This window comes from Scatophagus argus, chromosome 2 (genome assembly GCF_020382885.2).
Source record: "Scatophagus argus isolate fScaArg1 chromosome 2, fScaArg1.pri, whole genome shotgun sequence".
NCBI lineage: Eukaryota > Metazoa > Chordata > Actinopteri > Scatophagidae > Scatophagus > Scatophagus argus.
The window spans coordinates 4,062,178-4,075,984 of NC_058494.1; the positions used below are offsets into that span (position 1 = coordinate 4,062,178).

At 41.5% G+C, this 13,807-nt stretch overlaps 1 protein-coding gene across 6 annotated transcripts in view; it reads right to left on the reverse strand.

The window, feature by feature from the left end:
- The window catches only part of kcnq5b (potassium voltage-gated channel, KQT-like subfamily, member 5b), a 120,015-nt gene extending 107,323 nt beyond the window's left edge, over positions 1–12,692 (reverse strand). For 2 of the 6 annotated variants that reach the window (XM_046401753.1, XM_046401800.1), the window contains exon 1: positions 6,594–7,440. In XM_046401753.1, the coding sequence (XP_046257709.1) occupies positions 6,594–6,934 (341 nt within the window). In that variant the 5' untranslated portion in view covers positions 6,935–7,440. Of the gene's footprint in view, positions 1–6,593; positions 7,441–12,457 lie in introns of those variants that run through there. The other 4 variants (XM_046401763.1, XM_046401772.1, XM_046401791.1 and 1 more) reach the window with 3 other exon arrangements.
- Between the last annotated feature and the right edge of the window lie 1,115 nt (positions 12,693–13,807).

Sequence of the window (13,807 nt, forward strand, 5' to 3'; positions counted from 1 at the left end):
CAGATTTGTTTTTTGTTCCATATCATATAAATAATTAGAAACAAGAAGACCCGTTGTCCTGTTATGAGTTTTTACTACAATTCAATGCTTTGATAGAGCTGAAGTGTAAATAAGCAACCAAGTTGAAGTGAAGTCACAGAAATACTCACTAGTACGTCAAACGTGTGTTAATCTGCAGCTGAAAATAGTCGTCAAGTTCTCATTTGAGTATTTTGTTAACAACACTGCTAGGCTGTTTTAGAAAATGAATCACATGATACAGTGTGACAATTTTTTGTTCACATCTTCAGTAGAAACAAGTTGGCTAAGACTTCAGGAGCATCACTGAAACAACAGATAGGAAGAGTTTTCCAAGTAGTTAGTGCTAGAAACTACATTACAGCATATAAAACATATAAAACATCACAGTTTCTGTTTTAGTTTGTGCAAATTGGTTATCATACTGTAGTGCCAAGAGTGGAAACCAGCTGAAATCAGAAAATTAATCCTTACAAGTTAAGATGTTCTTGGAAATTCTTAATCAGTAATATATATATATACAAAATATACATGTATTAAAAAATCAACTAACACAAAAACCATTTACAGCACACACGCCCGAATCAGACTTCCACTTTTTACTTGACAAGCTGCCGCAGACAAATTTAACACCAACACAGTTTCTGTTCCCCACACTTGCAATGACATAACGTCAAGCAACCACCCTCTGTACAAAGCCATCAAACCTCTGTTTAACGTCACTGTGGTGATCATTTTCTTCAGCACTTGATGATACAACCAGGTCTTCACTCACACTGTTTATAGGAAGCTTCTGTCTGTCTGACACACAGTCAAAATGTCACAGTTGACCCTGAACATGTGGTGGTGGAAAACACCCTGATGTGTCAGGTTAAGAACATACAGACTAGATAAACGACGGGCATTTTTATGAATGTCAGCATCTACAGTGAGGGCTTTCTGAGCTGAATCTCCAGAGGACATAAGTCTCTCAAAGAGATAATGAACTCCAATCTTTACAACAAAAACAGATATTTCTAACTGACAGAATCTCAATGGCTGGACTACGAACAACAGATCAAAAGATATTACAAAGCACTGTTATTCAGAGCATCATGTGATTCCTCATTCAGATGTCTACTAAACATTTTATTGTGTCTGTTGGCTCCGAATACCCAATAATGCCTATCAAACACAGCTTTCTGGATTAGCCAACATCCTTTACTGCAGCCTATAAATTCAAGTATTCCTAACAATAAACTGAATGATAGATATTTAACAAGTGAGATCAGCGAGTTCATGTCACCACTCTGTGCCCCCACCCCATCCACCCCCAGAGTTCGGCGTGCCAGTCCAGAAAACCTGAGGTGGAGGAACACTGTATCCTTTTCCCCCCCACACTTTCCTGCCCCTGAACATACTTGCAAGGATAAGAGCTTGTTAATCCAGAGGTGAGATGAATGGCAGCACTGTGCATGTGTGTCTGTGAGCAGGAAGGAGGGCAGGCCGGGACCCCAGGCACAACTCAACTCAGCACAAAGACTGGCTCAGTGCTGCTGCTGTCACACACAGGGAATGGATAAAAATACATATGTAAGTAGTAGCCATAGAGTACACAGGAAAGTGAAACAGGAGATGAGTTACGGGGAAAATATGAGCAAGATATTCACCATAAGTTAGTCAGTACCCACTATTACATTGCCACCTCTGAGTATAGTAATGACTCAACTACTGGCTTTTACACTGAAAAGCTAGCACTAGTTCTACAGATATCACACAATCAATTTGACCCTGACGTTGTTAGTTCTTTGTGCTACAATTTTCAAGAAGTCATCCCACTTGGAGGCATTTGTGTTAGAAGGTGGAACTGAACGGCTGAAGGTGAAATATAACTTTGAGCATCGAAGCTGATGGGGACGCGCTGTGTGGGCATGTCAAAGAGAAGAGAACTGAATGCTGCGAGGGCAGGCTTGTAAGCGTATTTGCTCTTCTGACCTGTTTCTAATGTGTCAGCTCAGACAAGTCAGATAAGGAAAAGAACCTTCTGCTGTCACCTGAAATCAGTGGATGGTGAAATTGAAGAACTCAATGAGTTTTCCAAATGGTGCTTGAACTGCTCAAGCAAACTCGCTTGGGTCAAATTACTATGATACACACTTTGTCACTATGAAGAAGCATGTGTGCACACACAGACAAACACAAAAAAATAAATTATACAGCACTGCACAATACTAGACTTACTGGGCTTCAGTTGGACTTAGCTTACATTTGAACTAGAGTTATTGTTTGAAGCTGCAATAATTTATTTGTTTGGCCACTTGGGGGCTAACAAATAAGATGTACACACTAGACTGGCATATTACCTTTTTTATGATGAACATGGAAGCAAACAGATGCTTATTTACAGGTCCATATCCAGCAGACCTGTATGTATTTGGAGTCATGTTTATGGCCACCTGACAAATTTACATTCAAAGATCAATCTTCTACCAACTCCTGAAGAACATATTTGGCTCTTTAGCTGCTAAGTGCTCCACCATGTTCACAAACTAGTTGCTAACTTTGTCTGTCTGTTGTCTGTCACTGAGTCCGTGGTGTGCAGTGGGTCTATCACAGCTGTCACACTGAAAGCACTCAACTTGAGTATGTTTCCTATGTAATTGCACAAGCTTGATGTTTTTTTTACTGCCAACAGTAATACCAATTATTCTTTTAATTTGAAATTTCATTTTGAAATTACAGGTTTGTTTCTGCTTCCTTCCCTCCACTCATCCTCTCTGCCATGTGTCTCCTAGAGTCGCTGACGATGTGCATGACTGCTACAAGGTCCATGGAACACATTAACTCATGTTAAGTGTATGTATTGCACTGCTGCAATGTTGGTAAAGACATGCAGGTATTAGCCTGACTGAAAATTACCCTTGCTAAGTGTTAAAGTTGGTGGCTAGCTTAGCAACCTTGCCTGTATTACCGTACAGATATAAGGAGAGGGACATGGAGTGAAGATAAGGTTACTCACAATAAAAGCTTCCAAACAAGAGAAAATTATAAATGTAGTCCAGGTCAAAGCAGTCAAGCTGGGGTAAACCAAAACAGTGGCACTAATAGTGTGGGCTGAAAAAAATGCAACCACAATAGAACCCAAGGGCTAAAAGAGTGAATAGGATTTACATTCATCAGATTACCGGAAACACAATCATAATGTTGCTCTGTAAATGCTAGATGAAATAAGTAAATAAGCAACTTTTTGATAACAAGCTCACCGTATCAACTTCAAACTGATTATATGCCAATGGTGTATTTACAAATTGGTTTTTTGTTGCAGGTTTAAGGGTCATTTTGCAATGTTTGTATTCTGCTTCTTGCTTATATCACACTGACTGAACTAGATAACAAAGAACAACACGGGTTTCTTCTTCACTGTGCAACTCCCTGCACAAGGGAGCTGCACAGTGTTTGATAATTTCCCCACTGCGGGACTAATAAAGGCCTATCTTTTCTTATCTCATCTCCCTGCAGTGACATTCACTTCATTGCAGTTGTGCTTTGCAGGCGGAAAAGCAAACACATCTTTGTGCTTACGTACGTAAGGAATGTAAATGCACTTAAACCTTTGTGATGTAACTTTAAATTAGTGCTTAAATAATGTTAAAAATCATATACAATTTTCATTCAACAATCATTAATGACAGAAGTACAAATCTTATTTGCACTACACTGAGTTTATTTTACTGTCAGCCTACCACTCATCATTGCAATAACCACGCTTCTTACATAACATACTGAAATATAACTGCATGTCATATAAAAGAAACAGTGGGTTTTATGTAAAAATATGGATACCATTTCAGTTTGTGTCAGAAAGCAACACAACAGTAGAGAAGACCACCATCTTAACTGTGGCAATGACGAGAATTTTCCATTTGCCTCAGTGACATTCTAGTGCCGAGTATCAGTCGGGTATTAAGAGCCTGCAGTCAACTTTCGGCAAACATGGCAACAACCTAAGGCAACATCCTTTCCTGGGAGCCCAACATGCAAGGCATTTTCTTTTAAATTAGTAATCTGCATTATATTACACAACTACCTTTTCCACCAAATGATTAGGTGGTTAAAATGTGAAGAGGAGCCCCAAAGCAAAATCTTACCCAGGGCCCTGAAAGTGCTGAGGCTGGCCCTGTTGAGTAGAGTCACTTCCCTGAATTTCAGCAAAGTTCAGGTTGTTATTGGGCAAACTGAACAGCTGTTGATGTTGACTAACAGTTCGATTTACATAAATCTGGTTTAAAGAAGCATTATATAATATATGCTCTTGAGGTTTTTAATAGCAGTAAATATGTCGCACATCTAGCTTTGTCATCAGCTGGATTTAATGGCTATAATCTCATTTTTTAGATAAAACCTGTGACACTGAGGCTCTCAGCTGCAACAATTTTCATATCAGCAGACCAGTGCAACTTTCAAGGCCACTAACCATCATAGCAGCATTCATCACAGCAGAGAGAACAAAGAGCCGAGTGGGAGGTCAGTCCCTCCATTTCTCCTGTTCAAGCACACTGCCAAAGGGATGAAAGAAAATCATTCACCAACTTCCCAGCCTTCCCCGTGCTCCTAAAATTCATGTGCGCTCATGTAAAGAGAAAAGTGTGCAAGTCCGAGGTTCCTTGTGGGTGTGTGTGAGTCAACATTTCATGGGATATGTAAATTTGTATTTTTGAGTCAACCTCCCAGCAAAAGTGTAGTCCAAAAATCCAGAAATCAAATTTCGTCTCTTAAGTTACGCCCCTAATAAAAGGGGGTGCGAAAAGTCATCGTTGAGCTGGATGGCCTCCCTGGTGACCACACAGTGACATCATTACGTCATTAGTCTTTGACCCCATAAAGCCTGGACAGGCCTTGTAATTAACAGGGTAACTGAACTGATGTCTGAGACACTTTCACACCACTATAAATGCAATTGTTGTTTGTAGGGAATTGTGACACTACAGTCGAAAGCTATAAATATATATTACATTAAAAAGCAACACAGGGTGTGTTTAAAGTTCATTTAAGTGATATCCTCATTGTAATAAAGGCTACTACATGCACGCCATCTCCTCCAATACAGTCGAGGTTAATAATTGAAGTTAGGATGCCTAGTTCGCGCACAAACAGGCTTGATAGGAAAGAACTGTTGTAGTTAATGTTCTACACAGTCTAGCATTTAAAATATTTGTAAATGTAAAAGAAGATATCGAAACTTGATTTTTAGCAAACAGATTTTATGCATGTGATGAACTTAGATAAGCACTAAGTGTTCCCGGGTTGTTAGTGTGTTTAGCTTGGTGCTATAGTTTAGCCTGGTGGCTGCAGCAGTTCTGCGTAGTATGAGTCAGTAGTCCTTAAATCACCGACCTTATAGCACCTGCTATTTCACCACTAATTTGGCTGAGCCACTGTGTGGTATATGGGCTGATATTGCCTGTAAATAAAAATAGTAATAGGGGATTGTACAGGTGATAACAATTTTTAGGGTCATTTTATAATTTCAGATGTCCTCACTAAACATCACTGGACATAGCACACATAACAATCACCTGATCCTGTACACACGCACACCAGTTGTCCTGTGCACAATTTGAAATACAACCTACTTCAAGGATGCTTTAAAAATAAAAGTGATCAATTTCATGAGCTGCTTGGATTAAGTGCGATGTCTCAACCAGCCCACGACCACCACCCCTCCTGTTTCCACCAACTCCTTCTATTGCTGAGACACACACACACACGCCCCACCCACACACCAAAAAAAAAAAAGAAAAAAAAAGAAAGAAAGAAAAAAAAGAAAAAGATGGTGCTCTACTGTCAGCATGTGTCTCAACTTCCTTCCTTTCTGTGATGCCACAATAACAGTCGCACGCGGGAAATCAAAAGCAGCTGGCTGGGAAGGCAAGAAATGACAGAGAGCAGACAGGAAGGCTTAAGATGTCCCTGAGTCTAGACCTTCAGGAGCTAACATAAATTCTGTTTTTAACAGCCTGAATGTGAAAGTTCTTTCACCAATGAGATCAGACCAATAAAGTCAGTGAAAAAAAAAACCACTTTGATGTCTGTGATGTTTCCTGCTGCATATTCATATTGCAGTGAAGCTGCAACTGTACTGTTAGCAGTGTGTCCGCTGAACAAAACAAGACTTCTTTGCAGGCATGAAGAAAAACAATGTAGAGGTATGAGTTACAGTAAGCCTCTCTTTCTATTATAAACCTGTGCACTGATTCCACTGGGTTAAATCCCACTGCAGGGAGGGGATTTTATTTGCAAGCTGTGGAATTGGCTGTGGAGATGAGATGCTCATTCTGTGGTATATTTTTAAAGATGGGCTGTGCATTCACGACACCCAGTGTTTTATCACGTGTTACATGTCAGCCATCACGTTCAAAAGTGACAAAGAGAAAAATATGTAAGATATAAGCAGTAGGCAGCATAGCCCGTAAGATTAAACAAGGTCGCACCATTCTGTATTTGTGTCATTTTGAGCTGTTCATCATCAACAGGTGTGCAACTTCAGACCTTCACAGCAGAATACCTCACATGCAAATAATGGAAAATGAGCTTACACAAACGCGTGGTAGATGAACGCCCAGGCTCTCGGTCTCTCCAGCACGTTGTACAGGTAGTTTTGGAGCCGCCGGTAGCGCACGTTCCTCCGGCCGCTCTGCGCGCTGTATATGAGCGGCTTCCCGAGCAGGCTGAGCCGGGCTCCCTGCTTCCCCCTCAGGCTCTCGGACCCGGCAGCACCTGCTGCGGTGGAGGCTGACAGCAAACCGTCTCCCGCGTTATTCATCATCCTTCGTCCGGACTCCACATCTTTCAAGCCGTACCCCTCGTTACGGTGTCCCGGCGATGTCCTCATCCAGAGCCCGGTGCCGCCTTCGTCTCCGCTGTGGTTCCGGGGCATGGCATCACCAAAGGGGGCATCAAGTGCGCCGAGGTCTTATCAAGCATGCGTGTCCTGTGCCGGTAACCGTGGCCGGGAGGAACAGTAAACTACACGTGCGAGACGCAGTCTAACAGGGGGTTGAGCTGGGAGTGAAAGCGTTGCCAGAGAACGAGACACTGTTGACCGCCCTCTTTCCTCTCGCATCAACCTCTTTCTCTGACCATTTACACAACTGCCACGGTGCGTAAAGGTATCCAGCGCCTGGCCTGTGCGCGGTGCTGTCCACCCTGACAAAACAACAAGTTGTAGATACAATGTGTGTCCGGTGGAGCTACAGCGAAGATATTTTTAGCGTTAATTTTCAGCCTATGCTCTCCTTCCCAGTGCGCTTTACCGCCTGTTGCTTCAAGCTGCGCGTCCACGGCTGATGCGCATCTGCGCTGGTCGTGCCCGCCAGCGACTTTGGCTCGATCCTCGTGTCACAGTTAACAGTTTGATTTCACATCACCTCCACATCACTCAAATATAGAGCTTCCAGTCTCTAAGTGTTCTTTTCTTTTCAGATGGCTACAGAAATGCAGATGAATAATTTCCCCAAAAAGTTCCAATTTACGCCACATTTTTTAAAAAGCCTATCGGGTAACATGGATTCTGATGAATTTTCCACGTGCTTGGCTGGAAGTCTAACCACCGAGGACGGCTCGCCTAACATCTGCAGAAAATATTATGGTGTAGCCAAAATGACTTTTAATCCAGATACGTTTTGAAAGCTGAATAGGCTAATATGAATTCTGTAAATATGGTTTTATTAAAGGTTCTAATATTCAATCAAATTGGCATGAGAAAAGCCTTGCCGTGTCATTGTTTCAACACTGGTCTGTCATCTGTTGTCCTGCCGTGGTTGCTACCACGTGGCGTTCGAGACACAAGCCTCCCATGTGAGTTTATTTTGAACCTATCATGATTCCTGATGTCTTACGGTGCTGTTGTGCATTTCAAAGCTGTTCATGATGCACAAGATATTACACCCCTATCGATCGAGATGTTCAGAGTGAGATAAGGAGCTGTAAACGCTGCTCTCTTTGTGTCACCATCACAAGCGGTCAGAAAAAAATGTCAGTTACTACTCAGCGCCGACTTCCTCTTCACAGACACAACACTCTGCTGGGTTTGCTTTCGCCCGCACAGGTTTGACAGCCTCAAGAGTACGGAATGAGCAACTTCTCCTGTCTTCCAACAAAACTACGCCATCTACTGGTGACTGCAGCAACAGACAAGCTTTCTACACCTGCAAACTGGCTTTGAACGCAAATCCTCTTTTGCTCTCACTTCCAATTCTTTCTGATTACTGCTGATACTAGATAGCTACAGGACTACTTTTTTTAGATACAGAAGCAGTGTTTTAAGTACATGTACTCTATCAGATACTACTCACATTTCATATGCCTGTTTTCATTTCCTCCTCTGCATTCTCACATACTACTCCCTTTGTTTTCTTGAATTTGAAGTAAATATAGTCCTGCAAGTATTACAGTCTCATGCTGTGCAGCCAAACGTTGCCCAAATTCAGAAAACTTGATTTTAAATTCTAGTTTGCAAAAGATACCAGATATGACGGCTGAGTTTGGGAGAAATATATATATATATATATAAGCCTTGTAGTCTACTGGATTGTGGTAGACTTTACAAGTGTACCTGATAAAGTGGACATTGAGTGGCATCAAATTTTAATTACTTTAAAATGACTTCAGTATAAAACAAAAAGGGAAAAAGTAAATTTTAAGTGGTAAAAATGATTTACACAAGATTCTGATATTAAACGTGTTACTCCCTCAGAAAAGGAAACTGATTACCAAAGTATAGCTCAGCATTTCCTGTTGTTCCTCCTGAGCAGCGCTAAGATTACAAACTACTTCATCTGATCTTGTCACATGATGATGCAGCTTCCTGCAGAAAGAGAATGAAGAAGTACAGGCTCACACTGAACGCTTCTCAAAGTAAACAGTTTTTTTTCTATGTCAGGAGACAGAATGCGGCATATATGCTCCTTTTCCCAAAGTTTTTGTTTGTTTATTTTATTAAATGAGTTTCTTTGAGAAGGTCAATGGGCAATATTAAAACTTAACTTCATAATGTTTGTACTCCTCCAGTCACGCTCTCTGTTTCCATCGATGTCTGTGACCTCTGACCTGATTAAATAGATTAATGCATTTCCTGGGACCAGCGTGGAAATTTATCTTGACCTCTGACTGGTATGATCAGCAGTTCTCCTTTCCACCATAGTCCATATCCTCACTTTGTACATGAAGGTTGTGACCCCTGATGCAGTGACGAAGGGGCCCGGCTGGCATGGCGAGGTTGGTGGGAGGGTTAGTCAAGATTGCCTGCAGATGTTGTTTTGGGGGGCCCTCTGCTTATTTAACAAGAGGATGTGGAACATAAATCTCCCAAGCCCTCTGCTGCACCGTAACATATGTGAGGTCGCACATGAGGCCATATTGGTTCAACTTCCTCTTCAGTGAGGCACACTGCAGGCAGAGACTTGTGGTGTTCTACTGCAGCAGTACATAGCTGGCATGCACTTTTATCAACAAGATAATAAAACTTTCACTTTTCAGAGTCTGTTTTCCCTTCCTTTGCAGAAGCTAAGGGAGACAGAATTCAGGACAGGATAAAAATATGGCAGTGTAGTGAAGTAATGAATCGGGGCACAGACTTGCCTGTAATTGATAAAAACGATTAATGGAATATTAATCGGAGGAGTACTGGGTACTTTCTTCTCATGGCAAGACAGCAAAAAATATGGGTGAGAAAATTCAAAGTAAAGACATAGTAGCAAAGCAAAATATTCTTAGAGCTGTATTTCAAAGGTACTTGGGAGTAATACAACAAGCTGAAAACATAACTTTAATATATTTTTGGGTTGTACAATGTCAGCATGTTGGCAAATGTTAAATTCAAGATTCTGTATCTGTTTAGTTCTGTTTTGTTCTCCACCAGCTCCTGAGGAACACATGTGCTTAAGCTGCTAAATGCTGCACCACTGTAGCCTTTAGCCTTACAGAGTTGGGTGGTTCTCTTTCACATTAAACATCATATGCAGCATTAAATCTCCACAATTATCCACAATGAAGACAGATCAGTCAGACATGTTAACATGCATGCAGTATTTTAATGTTGCTAAAGGCGATGCTAAGCACTCCTTCATAGTGTTGGGTAGCTACAATCTACAGTAATCCCTACTACTATATATTAAATACTCAGACATCAGAAGTTGCTATATAACTGTCAACTCACAATGTTCTGATCTTTCTGAGATGTAGTTGTACAAAATACATACATATACATTTCCAAAAAGAAATGTAAAAAAATAAATACTGAAAAAGCCAACAGCGATTTCAACGCACGGGTTAGTCATTCTTCAAACCTAAGAATATGTGGAAGCTTTTTCTTGCCAAAATTAAATCAGCAAATCAATATCACTCTCATGTCTGCACACTAAGAACTAAGCTTGTGCTAGTGTCATTTTTATAGCTATTGATTAAACAAACAAGATATACTTTGTCAAACAGTGAGCTTTAGACATGCTTTTTTACCAGGTTAGGTCAGGTTAGTTGTAATGCGCCTATGACTTTAGCCGGTCTGCTCTTTGTATCTGTTTCCTCAGTTTAACGTGATGCTGCTCTGCTGAGATGAGATTTATGAGACCAAGGAAAATATTAACTTTCCCACAAACATGGCAGCGGATCCCATTTTGAAATAGGTTTGTAATTTTGACCTTTTGATATTGTGTCAAAGGTAACTGTGGACTAAAGGAATCACAAAAATACCTCCTGCACATACACATACACCCACCCACCCTAACCTCTATGGAATTAAATTCATGGCACAATTCTGAGCGCGCACAGGGAAGTTTTGAGCGTGAAAAATTAAAATCGAGCGCACAAAACTTATGGTTGAGCAGACAAAAATCGATTCTGTGCTAAAAAAAATATCTTCCTCTGCGCTCAGGCAGACTTCTGCACTCTCACAGGCAGACTTTCCCTCAGTCTGCCTCAGCCACGCGCGCTCAATTTCACTTGCGCGCTCGCTCAAGTTTTGCGCGTTACAAATGTGCCACGAAGATCAACCAATCAAAGAACTTGGATGGCGAAAACTTGTGATTGGCTGCTTGTGCTCCAATCACATCGCAGCATCCACCTGGGAACCATGAGTCTTAGAAATTGATTTCCGCTCCGCAGGCTGGGGGCTACACAATCTTTAGTGCGTTAAAAATAACGAGTCTGATTAAGGCTGTTTTTCTCTTTATTGGTAACGTTGACTAAAACCATGGAGGCAGCCATGTTGCTGTTCTGTTGACATAAAACGAGTACTCTATTGGTGTAGCACGATCACGTGTCGAACTGTACCACCACTCGCAAACCAAACCCGTATTACGCTCTGAAGGAGCTACTTCTGCATTAAATGCATCGACAAACAGAATAGACTGGATTTTTGATCTTTTTGCTGTTAGCTTAACAAGACTCGTTACCTTGCTGTCTTAGTAAAACTCTAAAGGGGCACGTGAGGGGCGAAAGGGCACGTGATCTCGCAATGCATTGTGTGTTTTGTTTACATCACTTCGGGTTAGATACGGTACTGCGAGAGAGAAAGAGGATGGACCGTACAGAGACAAGCTGGACCCTGTTCCTCAAAAAACAAATAGTGGAATCGATCCATATGAGCACGTTGACTGGACAATGGATATAAATGCCGTGGTTGTCCGAAGCTGAGCTTGGCGTTAGCTATTACATCGGCGAAGAATTTAGGAAATACCTCATTTGCAGTGCTATTTATCTGTTTGCACACAGTCTTTTGCTGTCGGCACCTTATTGCACTGTTGCTGGAACTTTAACAGTGTCACTGCACTGCACAACAATGTTTGTAATAAACTGAAAAGACAACAAAACAAGAAGTGTTCAAACATTACTGCTTGAGTAAATGGCTCACAGAGGACTTCTTATGGCTGAATTAAAGTAGTTGGAATATAGTTTCATATATTGCTACTGAACTACAATATTTATTATCACCATCAGGCATAGTTTTATAAACTTTCTTTGTAAAGTGCAGGCCTGGTGTTTGACACCATGTGAGCAAGTATTCTTTTTGAATGCACATCCTTCCCTCATCCTTGCATGCTTTGCACCCTCTATATCCTGTTTGCTACTGTAACATTGTCATTTCCCAGTTATGGGACTAATAAAGGATTATCTTAACTTATCTTATGAGCAAGTAGCAGGTGAGGAGGTTTTCTGTGTCTGACATATCAATGACATGTTCAGGATAAATAGCAATAAGCAGAGGAAGATTAACAGCCATTCATTTTCTATCCAGAAAGCCACAGAAATTGAAAACACATGAATAAGATACAGTACACTCACTCTGTTTCTCAGTCACTATCTGGTATCACAGGGCCTTGTTGTTTAATGACGATACTGGGAGACATATTACTTAAAGCACAGCACGCAGTCACAATCTTATCAATGAAGGAAAACTCCTCACCTTCAAGTGGAACCAGTAGGCTCACTGGTATGGCGCGCTGAAGTATGTGATGCTTGTTGCGTACCAAACTCTTTCCACACGGTCCCTTGAGTGAGCTTTCTCCCGCGTCTCCTCCACAGGTCTTGGGTCCATTTGAGCACGTCTTCTTGTGAAGCCTGGGCTTTTCACCTCGGCACACATTAGTCCAACTTCATCCCCGATGTTAAATCCACGGTCTGCCAAAACCAAATCTCCCGGTAACCGTTTACTGCTCGGTCAGGTGCTTGTCGCTTACACGCCTTCCTCACCCTTTAGAAATGAACGATCTCACCCCGTCGTTTTATTTACCGAAGCGATCGTGTGCACGATTGCGGCAGTTAACGACACAGCAAGTTTGCACCATGTTTTAACTTGTTTAAACAAAACAACACAAGAGCAGCGTCACGCATGCAGCCGGCGTAAACACTCTGTTCAGTTGCCTGTAAAGCCCACCATGCATTGCGACAGCAACATGGCTGCCTCCATGGTTTTATTCAACGTTACCGATAAAGAGAAAAACAGCCGAAAGTCCTCTGAATTGGACCACGTGGATTCCAAACAGTGCTGTAAACATAGCCGCGTCCCTTTTGCTGTTAGCTTAATCAGACTCGTTATTTTTAACGCACTAAAGATTGTGTAGCCCCCAGTCTGCGGAGCGGAAATCAATTTCTAAGACTCATGGGTCCCAGGAGGATGCTGCGATGTGATTGGAGCACAAGCAGCCAATCACAAGTTTTCGCCATCCAAGTTCTTTGATTGGTTGACCTTCGTGGCACATTTGTAACGCGCAAAACTTGAGCGAGCGCGTAAGTGAAGTTGAGCGCGCGTGGCTGAGGCAGACTGAGGGAAAGTGCGGAAGTCTGCCTGTGAGTGAGCACAGAATCAGTTTTTGTCTGCCCAACCGTAAGTTTTGTGGGCTCGATTTTAAATTTTCGCGCTCAAAACTTCCCTGTGCGCGCTCAGAATTGTGGTGTGAATATAATTCCACAGACCACCAGCACCACGACCACCCCAAAATATGACTTGGCCTGGAGACTTGAAGGAGACACCGAATTAAAAGCAGTTTTCTTCCACACATTCTTTTTATTTGTAAATAATAAAAATGAACTTTTTTTTTAAATATAAAACATACACATCATTTGAGCCACATCTGTTATACAAACAAGAAATGTTGCAGTGAATGCTTTACTTTTTTTTCTAATTTTCTTTTTGTTTCAGTGTTACACAGAAGTTGTAAACAATCAGCAATTTTTTTTCCTGTTAATACTGACAAAGAAAAAAAAGAAAAAGGAAAATCAGCTTCACCGGACGATGAAAAGAAAAGTCAACTGT